Source organism: Hypomesus transpacificus, chromosome 4 (assembly GCF_021917145.1).
Source record: "Hypomesus transpacificus isolate Combined female chromosome 4, fHypTra1, whole genome shotgun sequence".
Classification (NCBI taxonomy): Eukaryota; Metazoa; Chordata; class Actinopteri; order Osmeriformes; family Osmeridae; genus Hypomesus; species Hypomesus transpacificus.
Genome location: NC_061063.1, coordinates 1,545,342 through 1,562,303, shown reverse-complemented (window position 1 = coordinate 1,562,303; position 16,962 = coordinate 1,545,342). Strand labels below are relative to the sequence as shown.

The 16,962-nt window shown below is 47.9% G+C and overlaps 1 protein-coding gene across 1 annotated transcript; it reads left to right on the top strand.

Annotated features, from left to right (window-relative positions):
* Positions 1–6: 6 nt before the first annotated feature.
* On the top strand, positions 7–13,056 carry rxrba (retinoid x receptor, beta a). Its single transcript, XM_047019209.1, is given in 14 exon segments — positions 7–129; positions 752–914; positions 1,285–1,514; positions 2,004–2,030; positions 2,033–2,162; positions 2,560–2,739; positions 4,145–4,305; positions 4,525–4,654; positions 4,793–4,925; positions 5,146–5,268; positions 6,619–6,660; positions 7,249–7,340; positions 8,456–8,561; positions 8,686–13,056. Coding segments are annotated over 13 exon segments (1,518 nt in total). The 5' UTR covers positions 7–129; positions 752–898; the 3' UTR covers positions 8,834–13,056.
* Positions 13,057–16,962: the final 3,906 nt, after the last annotated feature.

Genomic DNA, 16,962 nt, shown 5'->3' with positions numbered 1-16,962 from the left:
CTATTGCTTTACCCTCATCATTTTTGGGCAGGGGGAGGGTTGGCGACGAGGCAAAGTGGGGGCAGACAGAGGAAGAGCACTGGGCCTGACCACATCTTTTCATGCGGAAAAACGGCAACGTCAAAAAGCGTTAGTACATTTTATTATTGCTGCAACTAACACCATGTCTGCAAAGTTATGCAGTAGTGTTGGTTAATTTGATGACGAGTTCACTGTTTTTCAACTGGTGTACAAGTTTAGCTAGCTAGCTTGCTAACATAATCAACTAGCCATGCTACACTGTCAGGGGATGTGTTATCCTTCAGGCTTATTCGCATTAGCACTTCATATTTTAAGCCATGTCGTTGTAATATGCAATTTGTAATGCATTACTGAACGGGATTAACACCCTGGATAATATTAAAATGTTACAGCATTAGTTGTTGATAGCTAGACTTCTAGTCAAGAGACAGTCTTGCTTTGCAGACGGACTTGGCTGTTGCAGGCAACGATGGCTAAGCTAAGATTGCTACTGAAGTCTTCAAGTTGGTTAGCTACAGACTGTAGCTAGTTAGCTCAAGCTATCAGCATGCTTGAGACATCCAGTCTGTAAATCGTGAAAAAATTTACAAATTGGTAGAAATAAAAATTCACGTTGTATCACTAAGAAATGTTGTGCTATAGATTAGGTATGTGTGTCAAATGCAGTATTTTTCATCGATGTAATTTTTTATGCGTAGTTGGCTATCTTTATCTTGTGTTGGAATTTCAGCCCCATTTTTGGTCACCCTTAACACTCTGGCCCGGGCCTTAGTCCGCGGTCTCGGGTTTAGTTGATAGCCGGCTGGAGGGCAGGCTGAGCGGGACTGTGCACGCCTGTTGAGAGTCTCACCACGTATCCTGCACTTCTGAGGCCGAAATGGGCGACAGCAGAGGTACAGTAGAAAATGTCATGTTTTTGCATTTGTTGTTGATTTCGTTTGACAGTTAATGACAGGCTAGCAGTATCCTTAAGCCATTGGATCTATTTTATCGACCATACGCGTTGCGATGAACTTGCATGCATCCCTATTATTTAAGTAAATTAACTGTAACATTGTATTTGCATGACGACCTATTACACAGTAATGAATGATAATATCATTATATAATTGTAACATGTTGTGTCCCATCTAGCATATTACCTAGAGGATTATTATTTAAATCATCATGAATTAATGATTAAACCAAAATGTACTCAATACTTCCAAATAAACCAAGTCACAGTAGCCGTAACTACAGTTGACTTTTGCCCCCCCCCTCAAGATTCCCGGAGTCCGGACAGCTCGTCTGTGTCATCTCCCCCCTCAGGTCATCGCTCCTCGTCACCCCTGGTGCCCCCTGTGACCATGACCTCCCTGCCCCCCATCACCTCAGCTGTCAACAGCCCCATCAGCAGCATGGGCTCTCCTTTCTCTGTCATCAGCTCCTCCCTGGGCTCGCCCTGCTTGCCAGGGACACCGTCGGTGGGCTACGGCCCCATCAGTAGCCCTCAGGTGAGCTCCATAAGCTAGCTTGCTGAAAGATAGAGGGAGAACGAGCTAAGAGGTCGAACTTGAGACTACTTTTCACCAAAAAATGCATTAACCCGTAGAGGTAGCTAGCTAGGCAACATGTTGTTGCCAAAAATGGAATTGGGCACACTGTGGTAATAGTTTTGGTTTATTCATTCATGAAACAAAACACCCCACTGACTAGCAGATGGACATATGATACGTGTATAAGGATGTGCCACATAACTATGTTGGTATATTGTGTCTCTGTTAATGTGAAACTCTAGAATGACTGTGGCAACAAATATCCTGAAAGACAATAAAGAGAATCTTATCTAAAGCCTTTGACAACAGAGACATTCACTTGCTTCTCGCTCTCACTCTTTGTCTTTCTCTCACTGTTTCACCCCCCCCTCTCATTCCCATTCTCACTCCCCCCCCCCCCCCCCCCCCCCCCCCCCCCCCCCCCCCCCCCCCCCCCCCCCCCCTCAGATCAACTCCACCGTGTCCATGTCCGGGTCTCCCACGCCGTCAGCAGCTCTGATGACGTCAAGCCGCCGTTCGGGCTAAAGCAGCTGTCCGCCCACAGCCCCGGAGGACCCATGATGTCCCAGAAGCGCATGTGCTCCATCTGTGGAGACCGCTCCTCCGGTGAGACTCTCTGAAAACGGAGAATAGTTCTTCACCGTGGTTTTCCAGCCCTCCCCCAGTTGTAACTAACCCAATTCAGTGAATCCGTCGAGGTAAACGAATCAGGTGCGGGGCATTAAGGAGCAGCGTTAGGCAGCTCAGAACTTGTTCAGTTGAATCGAAAGCAACAGTTTGTTGTGTGGTGAACTCTGAGCACCATCATTGGCTTTGGAGGTCAGCTTCTGTTACAGTCACCAACAGAGATCCAGTACCGGTCCATTAATCACTGTCAATTTGTAGTGGTAAAAATACTCTTGTCACAACTTCCCTATTTATCTCTCCCTTTCCATTTCCCCACGGTCTCTCCTCTGTCTCCTTTCTGTCATTCTGCACCTGCTTTTTCTTTCATGCTGTCCAGGTAAGCACTATGGCGTGTACAGCTGTGAGGGCTGCAAGGGCTTCTTCAAGCGGACGGTGCGTAAGGATCTGAGCTACACCTGCAGGGACAACAAGGACTGTCTGGTGGACAAGCGGCAGAGGAACCGCTGTCAGTACTGCCGCTACCAGAAGTGCCTGGCCATGGGCATGAAGAGGGAAGGTGAGGAGGGAGCCACACCTGTACTCTACTACACTCTACTACACTGTACTCTATGCTATTCTACTTTACTACACTCTACTCTATGCTACTCTACTACACTGTACTCTATGCTACTCTACTACACTCTACTCTACTCAATGCTACTCTACTTACTACACTCTACTACACTCTACTAAACTCTACTCTATGCTATTCTACTCTACTACACTCTTCTAAGCTCTACTCTAGTACTACTACACTCCTCTAAACTTTACTGTATGCTACTCTACTCTACTAAACTACTAATCTCGACTGTTGGCTACTCTGCTAAACTCTACGCTCCTCTACTAAACTCTACTCTACTCTATTAAACTAGGCTACCTGACCCTACTAAACTCTGCTATTCTAAACTGTACCCTACTCTACTCAATAATTCAGCTGTTATTTCTCAGTATATTCAGTATATATTTAGTATATTCTACTTTGCAATGTTCTTCCTACTCTCTTATGCTACTGTAATCTACTCTTGTTATTGAGCACAAAATGAAGGCCGGCTCAGTGAAGTACATCAGAACCCTGTCGTCTCCCTGGATCTAAGAGAGATTGACTTGGTTCTTTCCACTTTAAACACACACACACACGGCACAGCGACATAATCCAACCAACGATTTCTGTATATATCCACTCCGTCGAATTCTTGCAAATGTTAATGTTACTCTTTAAGGGAGAGTTTTGACGGTGCTCATAGGGGATGGACAGACCGAGAAAAAAAGATGGAGAGAGGGGAGGGTGAGCCTTGTCAACACTAACACCTGTCCCCCTCTCTCCCTCTTTTGTTCCTCTCGTTCTCTCTCTCCCCCCCTCCCTCCTCCTGTAGTGGTCCAAGATGAACGACAGCGATGTAAGAAAAAGGGAAGGGATGGAGGGAGGGAGGGTGTCTGTATGGCTGTGTATGAGAGGATTGGGGGGTGGAGGGTGGGGGGTTTGCAGTAGAAAGTATCGTCTCCCGGGGTAATATGCCATGTCTAGAGCCTACGGGACGACGACATGTTGAGTCCTGTTGGAGGATGTGAGGAGGTGTCTAAAACAACAGGCTGCTTCCCGTGTTGTTTTGAAGTGGTCTGTTTGTGTTTGTGGTGTGAAAGGCAGCGAGTGGGGTGACAGTCGTTGAAACTTCACCGAGAAAAACGTGCACATCTGTGAATCTCTTTTTTTCTCTCTCTCTTTCTTTCTCTCTGTTGCTCGCTCTCTCTCGTCTCTCTCGTTCTTCTGTGCTCTTGTCTCTTCTCTTGACTTTTTCAACTCTCTCTGTCTCTCCGTCGCGCCGTCTCTCTCGGTGAAACATTTCCCCCGCCATTCCCCCCTCTCTTGCCTCCCTCTTTTGTCCTTCGCCTCCCCCCCCCCCCCCCCCCCCCCCCCCCCCCAGCTGTCCAGGAGGAGCGCCAGAGGAACAAGGAGCGTGACGGGGAGGTGGAGTCCACCAGCGCTGTGAACGAGGAGATGCCGGTGGAGAAGATCCTGGAGGCGGAGATGGCCGTGGAGCAGAAGACCGAGCTGCACTCTGACGGGAGCTCTGGGGGAAGCTCTGTAAGTGTGTGGGTGTGGGCGGGTGGGTGCGCGTGTCCCAGGGTGTGTGTGTGGCTGGGTGTGTGTGTGTAATTGTGTGTGGCTGGGTGGGTTCGCGTGTCCCAGGGTGGGTGTGTTTGTTTGTGGGTAGGTGGGTGGGTGGGTGGGTTTGCTTGTCTGTGTGTGTGTGTGAGACAATGGTAGTCAGTGTCCTGTATGTTTCTCTGTCCTGTCTGGCAGCCCAACGACCCGGTGACCAACATCTGCCAGGCAGCAGACAAGCAGCTGTTCACCCTGGTGGAGTGGGCCAAGAGGATCCCTCACTTCTCCGAGTTGGCCCTGGACGACCAGGTCATCCTGCTCAGAGCAGGTACACACACACACACACACTCTAAAACACACCAACACACACCCCCACACTCTGAGACACACGCGCACCCCCTGAGCCCTACGTGACTAGCGATTGGCTGACGAGCGCGTCCCTCCCGCCCCACGTGTCGGGGGATAGGCTGGAACGAGCTGCTGATCGCCTCCTTCTCCCACCGCTCCGTCTCCGTGAAGGACGGCATCCTGCTGGCCACCGGCCTCCACGTCCACAGGAACAGTGCCCACAGCGCCGGGGTGGGGGCCATCTTCGACAGGTAACACACACACACAGAGACACACACTCACACACACAGATATGAAAACACGCACTTAAGTCGCACACCCACACATACGGAGACGCGGCGGGACACACAAGCATACATGAAAATCCATCGGAAACACTCGGAGGCCCGCGCGCGCACAAACACGCACCGAGCCGCGGCCAGGCCACATGTGCATTCCACGGTGGAAGATCGTGTCACCCGGTGTGTACAGTATGCAGTCCACGTCGACGTGCTCACGTGTGTCCGTGTTCCCCAACGCTGACTGTGGGAACCTGCTGTGCAGACCAGAGGGAGGACGGGATCTCTCTGTACTGTTGGCTGTGGGAGCTAGCGTGTGAGTTTGTGTGCCTGGGTAGGGGTGTGTGGGTGTGTGTGTGTGTGTATCTCCGGGTAGTTGTTGGTGTATGGGTAGGGGTGTGTGTGTGGGTGAGTGCCCGCTGTGCTGGTCTGTAATCATGCATGCCACACGGCTGGGTACTAACGCTATCTGTAGATGCCACTGATGGCGTCTAAAGAATGTCAAAACACACACACATGCACACACACACTCTTACACCGCACATGCACCCACACAGACTTACAACCACACACACACACTCAGACTTGCAAGTACACTCACACACGCACACTGCTCACCATCACATGCACACTTAACAACCACACACACCCTCTAGGGCCTGCGCGGGTCTGTTCTAAGGGTTTTGAATTCGTCATTGATTATACTTACCTGTCAGAACTGGCGAAACAAACTCCTTATGTCCCCAAATCAGACCCACTCACTATCAATCCTCAAACTAAACGATTTTGGTCGCTTGCTGCTTTTACCTTGAAAAACAAAAAAGTGCAATAGAATTTTCCATGTAACATTTGCTGGTAATTCACATCTAAACTGATTGATTGATCTGCTTTTTTTCATTGTCATTCTATTTATCGTCTGAAGTGCTTCTTCTTCTTCCACTATCGTGTTCTGACTCTGTCACTACGCAGAATCCCTTGTGCTGATTTGGATTGGTTCAAGCCCGACCTACTAATGTTCATCCATACCGACACCAGGAGCCTCACAGGGCCTCACACGTACTCCCATACAGCACTCAGCATTCACATACCTCCAAAGAGGATCAAACCCCATCAATCACCTAGAATCCAAATGGTTAATAACAACCCTACCAATCAGAATGAAATCCAATCTTTGGTCACGTGCCATGCAGTCATCCACTGAGATGCCTAGTAATTGTCTATCGTTGCAGACTGTCTTATTTCGAGGACATCTCAACCCCCTTATCCACCGCATACAGTACATGCACCATAGGTACCAGCAGAGACTTTACGGTTTAAAATACCAAAAGGTTTATAAGTATATATTCACAAGTATGTACGTGTACAAGTAAGCCAATGAGCCCCATGTGGCTCAACAGTATGTGCCCGAGGTGTAGAATAATGCTGCACGAGCCAGACAGAGATTTGAGCTCCAGCCCCACTACATTACACCAGCGACCCGTCTGTGCCTCTGCAACTCTGTCCTCTGACCTTTCACCCCGCACCCCCTTTGACCCCCTGACCCCTAAACTTGGCTTGGGGTCCCCCCCCCTGTTCTTCTGGGCCCTGGCCTACTAGCATAACAGCAGCTGTGACATTAGTGTAACTGTGATGACGGTGTAATAACACGTTGTGATTGAACACACAGGGAGAGTGCTCACAGTGCTGAGGTTGGGGCCATATTCGACAGGTAATGACGCCACCACATGACACCCCCCGACAACTATAACAAACAAATCAGACAAACAAACAAACAAAAGACACTCGTTGAGAGACTCGGGGGTGGGAGGGGATGGAGGGGGTGGGAGGGTAGGGGTAGGGGGGGGGGGGGGGGGGGGGGGGGGGTGTGAAAGCGGTTTAGATTTCCCCGGGTAACAAGTGGTGTGTTTGTGTGCGTCTCGGCGCTGTGCTCACTCTTCTCTGTGTGTCTCTCTGTCCGGCCGGCCGGGTGTTTCTCCGGGCACAGCCGTCTGTGTGTCTGCTGTGAGGGTGGGTGGGCGATGAGAGGTACCGATGACTCTAACCCCGTCTCCTCCTTTGTCCCTCCCTCGTCTCTCCCCAACCCCCCGTCTCCCCCCGTCTCCCCCCGTGGGTGTCTGCCTGGCTTCCCTCCTAACCTCCTCTTCTCTTTTCACCCCTCCTTTTTCCCTGTCCCCCCTGCCTCTTTGTCCATACCTTTCTCTGATCACTTTGCTCCTGTTTCGTCCCCTACCATCCCTCCCCCCTCGTCCTTTGGCCTGCCCCCCTCCCCCCATCCCCCCCATCCCCCCCTGTGCAGAGTTCTGACAGAGCTGGTCAGTAAGATGAGAGACATGCAGATGGACAAGACCGAGCTGGGCTGTCTCCGGGCCATCATCCTCTTCAACCCAGGTACCACACACACACACACACACACACACACACACACACACACACACACACACCCTACAGCGGTTTATTCTCACCCACCGTCCCAACCTGTGGTCCGTTCTTCGTATGTCCCTTTGTACTACCCTTGTTGTTCATGATTAGGATAGCGGGATTGAGTTGTCTGGGATAATTGCGTGTTCATGCGTTGGTTTAAAAGGGGGTATAGTAAGTAAGTAAGTAAGTAAAGTTTATTTGTATAGCACCTCTCGCAGATAAAAATCACAAAGTGATTCATAACAAAATGCAATATAACACTACAAATAAAGAATACATGAAAATTTGAAATAGAAAAAGATGACAGACAACCATAAAATGTATCGATAGTAGAAACCTTGGATCAGCAACGCTGCTATTGGCTGCTCATCATGGCCACAAACAGCGCCCCGTTTTTTCTCTGCTTCAGAGCCAAACAGAGCTAGAGCTTGCTCGAAGGTTACTCCAAACTTGAAGATTGAAACAGAACGGCAGGGAACACCTCAAAGTCTGCAAAATCCAGGAAAGGCAAAAAGTAGCAGACAAATTAAATGTATAGTAGTGACCACGTTAGATGTTTTATCGCTTATTACAGTAGGCTAGGCCTATATGTTTTTGATTTTTCGTAATTACTTTGTTTATCATCTTTAATGTCATATAATTTAATGTGGTTCCAATAAATTAATGATGTAAATGACACCCTCACGAGAAAACCGATTAAAAAGTGTAGTAGCCTATCGCGATGTGCTAAAGGATTTGTCTATCACGCAATGCGCGATTAATTTGGGTTCATGTTTAATTCTGCTTATTAGTCTTGCACCTTCTGCAACAGGTTGAGACATGTCTGTGACAAACTTCCTGTATCACCTCTGCTTATAAAGCCTCAATCTAACCGTGTTTACATCAAATAAGCCTGCTCCCAAGCAGGTTGAAGCTTACGGACCTGTTGCTATGACAGCAAGTCCAGAATAAGCTTTGAAGAACCGAACAATCCAAGATGATGACAAATCGTCAACAATCAAATCCAGCTAACTGAGTTAGCGACGTACGAAGAACGGGCCCCAGGTCACTATTGTGTGTTTGTGTGTGTGTGTGTGTGGCAGATGCCAAGGGCCTGTCCAGCCCCAGTGAGGTGGAGCTGCTTAGGGAGAGGGTGTACGCATCGCTGGAATCCTATTGCAAACAGAGATACCCCGACCAGCAGGGCAGGTGAGACCACACACACAGGAACACACACACACACAAATACACATGTGACAAAGTACCAGGCATGCAGGCTCACACACAACCAGACGGTCCTATCGGCATCATCACCAACTCCCTGTCTGTCCAGGTTTGCCAAGCTCCTCCTACGACTGCCAGCGCTGCGCTCCATTGGCCTGAAGTGTCTGGAGCACCTGTTCTTCTTCAAGCTGATTGGTGACACACCCATCGACACCTTCCTGATGGAGATGCTGGAGGCTCCCCACCAGCTGACCTAGGGGGAGGCGGTGGCACTGGAGGTGCAGCGTCATGTGACCCGCTCCTGGGTCTGTCCATGCCTCAGCCCTGTCTGGGGAAAACACCCTGTCTAACTGGTCCGGAGATTCAGCTCAAACACACCTGTATCACCAAGCAACCTCTGTCGTCACATACACACACCAAACTGAGCTTCAAATGACTGTTTACTGTCTTGGAAATACACACACTCACACATTTTTTTTTCTCTAACACACTTCTCCTGTATAAAGGGTTGCGATGCATACATTTCTCCCTTTTTCAAACGTAATCATGTCTTCAAGTGAATCACAAGCTCAGCTTCATTCTCAGTCATCCTATAGCTCTGGAGAACGCATTCTTTAAAAAACAACAGATCCCCTTTTTACTTGTGGGATTTGTAGTTTTTTCATCAGCTACAAAGTCCACTGTAGCTACAGTATAGAGTGCCAAAGTCACGTTACGTTGAGCTTCTTACTTTAGGTACTTTTTGTAAAGCATCAAGTAACTGTCCAAAAAACGAATATTATAATCAGGAAACCTTCAAGGTGAAACCAGGCTACTATTGTGGCACAATATTTTAGTTCAACTGTCAGCAATACATACAGTTGAACTACAAGCCCCAAATGGCTAGCTGTCAAATTGCCTCTAGGATTGTAATGCGGCTTCCTGGCCTAAACACTTTGAGGGGAGTGGCGGGACTTTGGTACTCTATTAAAGGTTGTTTTTTTGTCCTTCAGTTATGCAAATGATCCATGTGTTATATAGTCAGCCCAGCTTTGTGATTGGTCGAGAGAGGTGGACAAGCCTTCCCAATCAGAATAGATTCTTTGAATATTGCGCTTTCACCCTCGCTGCAAAAATATGCAGCGTGAAGTCAAGTACTGTACTCTTCCATTGAGACCATTCGAAGCATTGAAGGCCAGGGGATGGCCAACTAGATTTGGGCCTACCTAGAGCACACATCAGGCTTTTAGGAAAAAAATGACTTGAATTAAACCATTTTTCTTTTTGCTTTCCTTCCATTTTGGCATTTTGGTCAAGTCCAAATGGGCAAAGACCTGAGCTTTTCTATAAAAACGTGATATATGAGCTTAGGCTGGTGCAGGACAGAGTAGCTATGTCTGGATTCTTTTGAGACGCCCTCGCCTTGCTCACGTTCATTTTTGCACTTTTGGAACGTTACTGTGTATGTGAACTATTGTTGCCCCCCCCCACCCCCATATTCTTCTCAGCCTCCCAAACTCTGGGACCACCTACCTCTCCTTCCCCTGACATTCTCTACAGAACATAGCAATCATACTGTTCAGTAGAGGTATGGTGGGCAGGGCTGGGCAGAGTTCTGTGAAAATACCATGAGCTCACTTCCTGGTGTCTTCATACCCTGTCTTTCTATTTGTTGAGACACCCCCCCCCCCCCCCCCCCCCCCACTCCTTGAATTCTGTCATTGGTCAGCTAGACCCTCAGTATTTTGTCACTGGTCAACCAGACCATGTAGATTTCGTAGTGTGATCCAATGCTTACCGCTTCTTTGTCTTTTGTTACATGTTGACCTTTCTGGAGTTCTCTTTTCAATCCATAGTTTTCTCCTTCACGTGAGGGCGCTGGGGCGAATCATCAACTATGCATTCACAGTAGGGACTGTACATTCTCACACGCAAACTGTTATGTATGCAAAGACATCAGGTGAGATGCAATATGAAACCACAACATACAAAGTGTATGAACGATATAATTGTATTGTGGAGTTGTTTCCTACCAGCCCACCAAACACATCAATTGGAGGCTCACCTGGTTATGGCTTGTGATGTGGCACCATTGGCCCTGTAAGGGATCTGGTGCTAGGCACTTCCCGCTCTGCTTGTATTTCCTGTCAAGCTTGGACCTGATAGGCAATCAGACGTGAGGCGAGTGTCAGGATTGTGGTTGGATAGCGTGTCTTCAGATGGCATCGTTGGCTTGTGGTTTGCCCTTTGCCGATCTGTTCTACCGATGCTAAGTGATGTGGTCTGACCGGTTTCATGTTTGCCCTGGGAGGAGGAGGAGGAGGAAGGCTAGGAGGGTGTGTCCTGTGTGACAGATGATGCCCCTTCCGTCCTCTGTTCAGACCAGCTCCTGGGCTAGAGGAGCGTAACTGCCCCAGACTCTCAGTTTTGTCATTGGGGCCGATTTCTAAAAATCTCCACAGTCATAGAGTTGTAAAGTTGATCATAAACTTTCTTTAGAGCTTCCTTAGTTGAATACAAACTCTTTTTCATTCACCCGGTGCTCATCAACTTGTCTTTCTTTGCTACTCTGTGTTTGATTCCTGACTCTGTTTACAATGAGCAGAGATTGTATAGTAAGCCGCAGGTTACTGTATATATTCAACAGGCTCTGTTTTTTGGGGTTGGGTTTTTTGCTAGACTTCAGCAGAGGAGTGGTGAAGATGTGCCTCTAAGCTGTAGCTGCCAGAGAGAGATGTTGGGAACAAAGGAAAAATAATGCACAGGCGAGCGTGCAGAAAGTAAAAGCTGGAGAGAGGGAGAGAGGGGGGGGGGGGGTGTAGAGAGAGAGAGAACCTAGCATGATGATGTTACAGTAGCCGTTTCAGTCCTGCGCCAAAACCTTGTACTTTCATCAGTACTTTGCAGTACTATGGACTGCAAGTCCAGTGCATTGGTAGCACATGTTACAGTACTACTTCAAAAGTATAGTACTTCTGCAGCCCGGTGCTTTCATGGTGACCCCTGACCCCTGAGGGGGACTGGAACACATCACTACTGCAGTATTAGTCGCTGGCCGTGTCAGCCGGGAGGCGGCAGGTTGTTTTTTGCCCGGCGTTCGGCCCAAAGAAGCGCGTCCGTGGGACTGCATCATGCACTTAACGCAGGTCCCTGCCCCCCCCCCCCCTGTGTTTGTACGTTTGTTTATGTCATGTACAGTGTATCTGCCTCATTCTAAAATGTCCCTTTTCAGTTTTTAAAGAAAAGAAGGGAGGAAAAAAACAAAATAGGAATGCTCTTGAAACCGTTGATTGATGGATTGACTGAAGTCTTGGATTACCGAGTGAGGAGTTCCCGAGGCTACCGCGGCCTCGGCCGTGGTGACGGTGAACCAGGAAGTGCCCCGTCCCAGTGTGTCGGGCTCTTCCTGTGTACTCGTCCAGGGCCTGCTGGAGGCGTGTCCAGAGCCCTGGGCAGGCCTGCCCTGGTGTGTCGCCACACTGCCAGACCCGTATGGACGACAGCCCAGGTACTCCACAGCTCCCAGTCCCTGCGGCTGCTCTTGATGAGGGTCTCAGAGTGGTTTGAGAGTGTACTCAGTGGAGTAGTGTGCATACTTAGTGTTGTGCATGCTTTTATTTGTGTTTTTTCAATGGCCCCTTGAAATCACGTGCGCTTGAGTGAGCCCCTAAACAGTGGGGGTGGAGCGTGGCGGCTAGTTAAAGCAGCCCGGTTCCTGGGTTAGTTACTGTTAATGTGCAGTAAATATACTGTGAAATACTTGGGGGGGTTTGATTTTCATGTTTGGCTACACTGCGCAATGGTAACAATGGATCAGTCCAACAAGTGCCAACCGGGAGTTCAAATCAAATGCACCTTAACTACTTTCGAGTGGTTAGTCTGTGTAATTGGCCTTGTTCTGTCAGGGAGCCAGCGCCCCCCTCAGGTGATTTTGCTGTGTGTCGGTGCTATTCAAAGGGTTTTCACAGACCAGTTACATGCTAGGAACATGTCTTTGCCGTCTGGATGGCGGTTCTGTCTCATGACCTTTGACCCTGTGTTCAGTGCAGCGCCAAAGCCAGGAATGTGTTGACCTTACTGTTGGGTATTGCCAGGGAACCTTTCCTTCAGCTTGACGGTTCTGTTTTGAGGAGTCCACACCAACAGCCAGACACAGATGCCCCACAGAGCAGCCAGGGCTGAAGCCACGCCCTCATCACATGGAATGAACTTGAGGGGAGGAGCTCAATTGGAAGACACCACTTTCATAGGGGTGGGATGGGTTTGTGGCGTTACTGAATAACAGTTGAAGGCTGAACGCTTTTCAAGTTTCTGGGAAATTTGCCAATGGTTGATGTTATATAGAGTGGAAGATATAGAGATTGATCAGTTTATTTGTTGGTAAAATAAAAAAAATCTGCAGGCCTCTCATGTCATACCCAGTCTTTTACACCTCTTACTCGTGTGCTCTGCTTCAAATCTCTGTGTATTCAGGAGTATTAAACAAATGCAAAAACTGTTATATCATGTGGGCTCTTCAGTTTTACTTATCCTTTTCAATTTTTCTTCTCTCTCCTGTCTTATTCCTCGTCAGGTTTGTATTTCTGACTCCACCATACATGTGGAAACGATGGACTATTTTGTGTGCTTTGGTGGAGAAGGAAAGAAAAATATGAGTTTTCTTAAGTCATTAATTCAGAATCTGTTTTTCTGTTTGTTGTATGATGTCTGAGTAAAGGTTTTAATACTGTACCAATACTTTGTTTTCTGTGTGTTTACATGGCATTAGCAAATCCTTTACACACAATGTTCTTTAGACTGCTATTAAGTCCTCTGAGTGATACTGCATACATCTTCCTTGAGTAAGGGTACATTTTGGTACAGGGGTTGGGTAGATTAGTGTTTTTGACGGCAGATTAAGAGGTCGCAGGTTTAAATCCCCTCTGTCGTTTAAAAAACGGCGTCTGCTAAATGAATACATTAGTATGCGACATGTTTATAACAGTTACAAGTCAGCACCACTGAGTAGATATATTTGTAACATAAAATGTCGCGAACGCCCCACCGCCCCCTTGGGATGGCACGGTCTTCAGTCCAGCAGGATCCCCGGGCCCTGAGTGACCAGTGGCGTTGTAGTTCCGCCCTTCACCACCAGAGGACGGGCAGACCTCTATCCTACCAAGTCCTCTCCTCCTCCACCTCTGTCGCTCAGCGCCAACTCAGGCAGGACCAAGTGCGTGTGTCAGTGTCCATGCGTCCCTTGCTTCAGTTCGATAATGGCCACTTTTCAGTACAAGTCTATTTTTCTCCTCTCCCCCCCGCCCCTGTCTCCTCCCTCCGTTTTTTACTGGCCGTTGGTTTCAAATTCCTAAACTGTCGGGAAACTGTTGGTATTGCCTTGAATGTTTCTTCAACATTACAATTTTTTTTGTTGAAAAATTATCATTCTTGAGTAAAATCACAGAGAGAAGCTTGTTCAATGTAGACCAAAGTAGTTCATGCCCAATTATGGTCTCAAACTGTCATTCTCCTAAGAATAGGCCTACGCGACTGTAAATCACCGACATTTCGTTCGTTTTTCTCTCAGAACAATCGATTTAGCGCACATTTCCTCAACGCCAGACGCAGTAACATTATCATTATGACTGCCACTTTTTTTTCTCAAAAAAAAAAGACCAGGTGTGCGAAATACACTGTCACCCTTGTGATCCTACTCAAGACTGTTTACCTTAAGTAAGTTCTGCTGGTATTTCCTTTCTCACAACCTCGCCAACCCAGACGTTGGTTCTCTATCTGGGGGCGCGTGTGCAGTTTCCATTCTGTCCAGTAGAGAGCGCACATACAAAGCCCCCTCTGTTATCAGACATGATGAACAAAGTTGTCTCAAACAGAACCGTAATTAGCTGGTTCAGCTGATACTGTGTCTGTGTGTTTAGGAAAGCAAATCTATTGGTTTTACGTCTGCCTGGTGTGTGCTCTCTCTTTTTCTCACTTTCGCTCACACTCTTTATTAAGATGCTTGTGGTGGCATGCAACTTCACCCCTCTTTGTTTTTTAACACCTTTCTAACTCCCTCTCTCTCCTGTGCCTTTCTCTCTTTCTCGCTCTCATCGCCCTTTTCCCATCTCTCTCCCTACTGACCCATCCTGTCCTCCCAATCTCTCTCTCCTTCCTTCTCCCCTCCCCAGACCCAGTCTCCCTCTGTCTCCTCTAATCTCCCCTTCTCTGCCCCTCTTCTCTCCCTCTCTCTCTCCTTCCCCTCCCTCTCTCTCTCCTCAGCCATGCCCCTTGTGTGAGGTGCCATAAAGGGGTCTTTATACTATGAGTGAAATTCCTCTATTTTAAACTTTGCCCTCAAAAATGTGGGATTTCTTTAAATTAATATTATTGCTCTGAGCATTGAAAAAGAAATGTTTGAAGGTGTCTGCCAACATACTGGTGGGCCCTGTACAGTAACAGAGTACAAACACAAACACACACACACACAGGTACAGCACGCTGGCAGAAAAGAGCTATATTGACCAGGTGTGCTAACTGCAGAGTCAGCAGGATTTGGTTGAGTTTCAATATGACTGTGGCATGGATGCACCTTAACGACCACGGGAGACACATTATTAACCTGACAGGATTTTAAGAATGACAAGCCATGCGCAGGACACCTGGTGTGTTTTTTGACAAACTTGCGTGTAAAATGCTGTTAACTTCTATAAGATTACTGCCAGACTAAAATTCATTTCTCTGGCACATGGCCCTTTCACTTCCATAGTCAAAGTTTCCCAGTGGTAGATGGTGCGGCTGTTCTTGGCTTCCTGGAAGGAGTGTGGACCGTCTACTGACAGAGCTGGTCAGCCTCCTGCAGGTCCAACCCAGCTTTAATGACATGCTGCTGTGGAATCATAGTGTCGCATATAGGACCATGCTCCATATACCCTTACATTTAAGGCACACAGACAGTCTCTAAGTACCGTGGAATGAAAGCGGAACATGGAACATGCAGTGTGTAATTCTAGTTCTGACTGAACAAGCTGTTTTGGTCCAGATTCTGAGCAGAGCTGACCTCTGTAGTTTGGTGACCCAGTCTAGCGGCAAGTGAGATGCAAGATAACACTACATTGTGATGATGAGGGAGCATGCATTCTTTAAAGACCATACCTGGTTTAAACCTGGTTTATACCTGGTTTAGGTACCCTATATTAAAGGTTAAAGTCTAGGTTAGGGATCTAGAGGACATTAATCTTAGTTACCTTAGTTGGATAGAAACCACAGTTTGTAATGCAAACTTTGTCATTCAAAATGTGTCTTGTTGAACAATGATGTTAAGATGTCTGTAAGGCAGATGTGAAAGTAGCAGCCTAATTACTAAAGAGGGCAAGCTCTTAGTTTCCACCCAGTCATACCCTCATCCTCTCATCCAGTCATCCTCTCATCCAGTCATCCCCTCACCAGTCATCCTCTCATCTAATCATCCTCACCCAGTCATCTTCTAATCCAGCCATCTTCTCATCCAGTCATCCCCTCATCCCCTCTTCCCCTCATCCATTCATCTAGCTCCAGGACCCACCACATGGACCCCTGCTCTGTTAGAACAATTTATGAGGTCAAGTGCTCTGTAGTGGCAGGAGAGAAAGTGAGAGTGTGTTTGTGCGTGTGTGTGTCAGCGAGGGGAAATGGATGAAGGAAGGGAAGAGCAGAGACAGGAAGGGAGGGATTCTTATTTTTCTGTGTCATCATCAGCACAGTTGTTTATCCTTGACGTAACTAAACTCTGGATGTGTGTGTGTTGTCTAGGCCGGATGGGAACCAACAGAAATCAAACATCGACTTGAACCCGGGGCGGCTTTGATGGGTTTCCAAGGACTCCGATTGAGCTCACATGCCTGTGATTTCTGGGATTGTTTTTATTGAGTCTTTTTCCTGGCCTAATTAACGACGGGTCTGTGACTGGCCTTTTTGGGCTGGTTGAGAGCGTAGGCTTAATGGTCACCTGGTAGTTCTCCCGTGAGTCACGTGATCAACCCTCTGCTGTCTTGTCCTTCTCGTTCCAGAGACGTTCTCTTTCTCTCTCCGTTTCCTTCTCCAGGCTTCGATCCTCCTCTCACTCTCCTCCTTTCTCACCATCCTGCCTTTCTATCCTCCACAGCTATCCCTTCTTCTTGTTTCTATCTCTCGGTCTATATACAGTACATACTGTATGTGCATACACACATTTCTATATATACATATAAACATTTTACTTCTCTTCTCCTATCTTCCAGTTCTCGTTCTCTCTCTCCCCTCACCTCCAAGCCTCTACTGTAGCCCAGGGTCCAGTCTCTGCCATTTCCTGCTCCACAAAAGACCCCTCTGTTTCCCCTCCGCCCCACCCCGTTTCCCCTGCAGCCCCCCCACCCCCTTTCTCAACACCCCAGTGGTACATTCCCTCGACTCC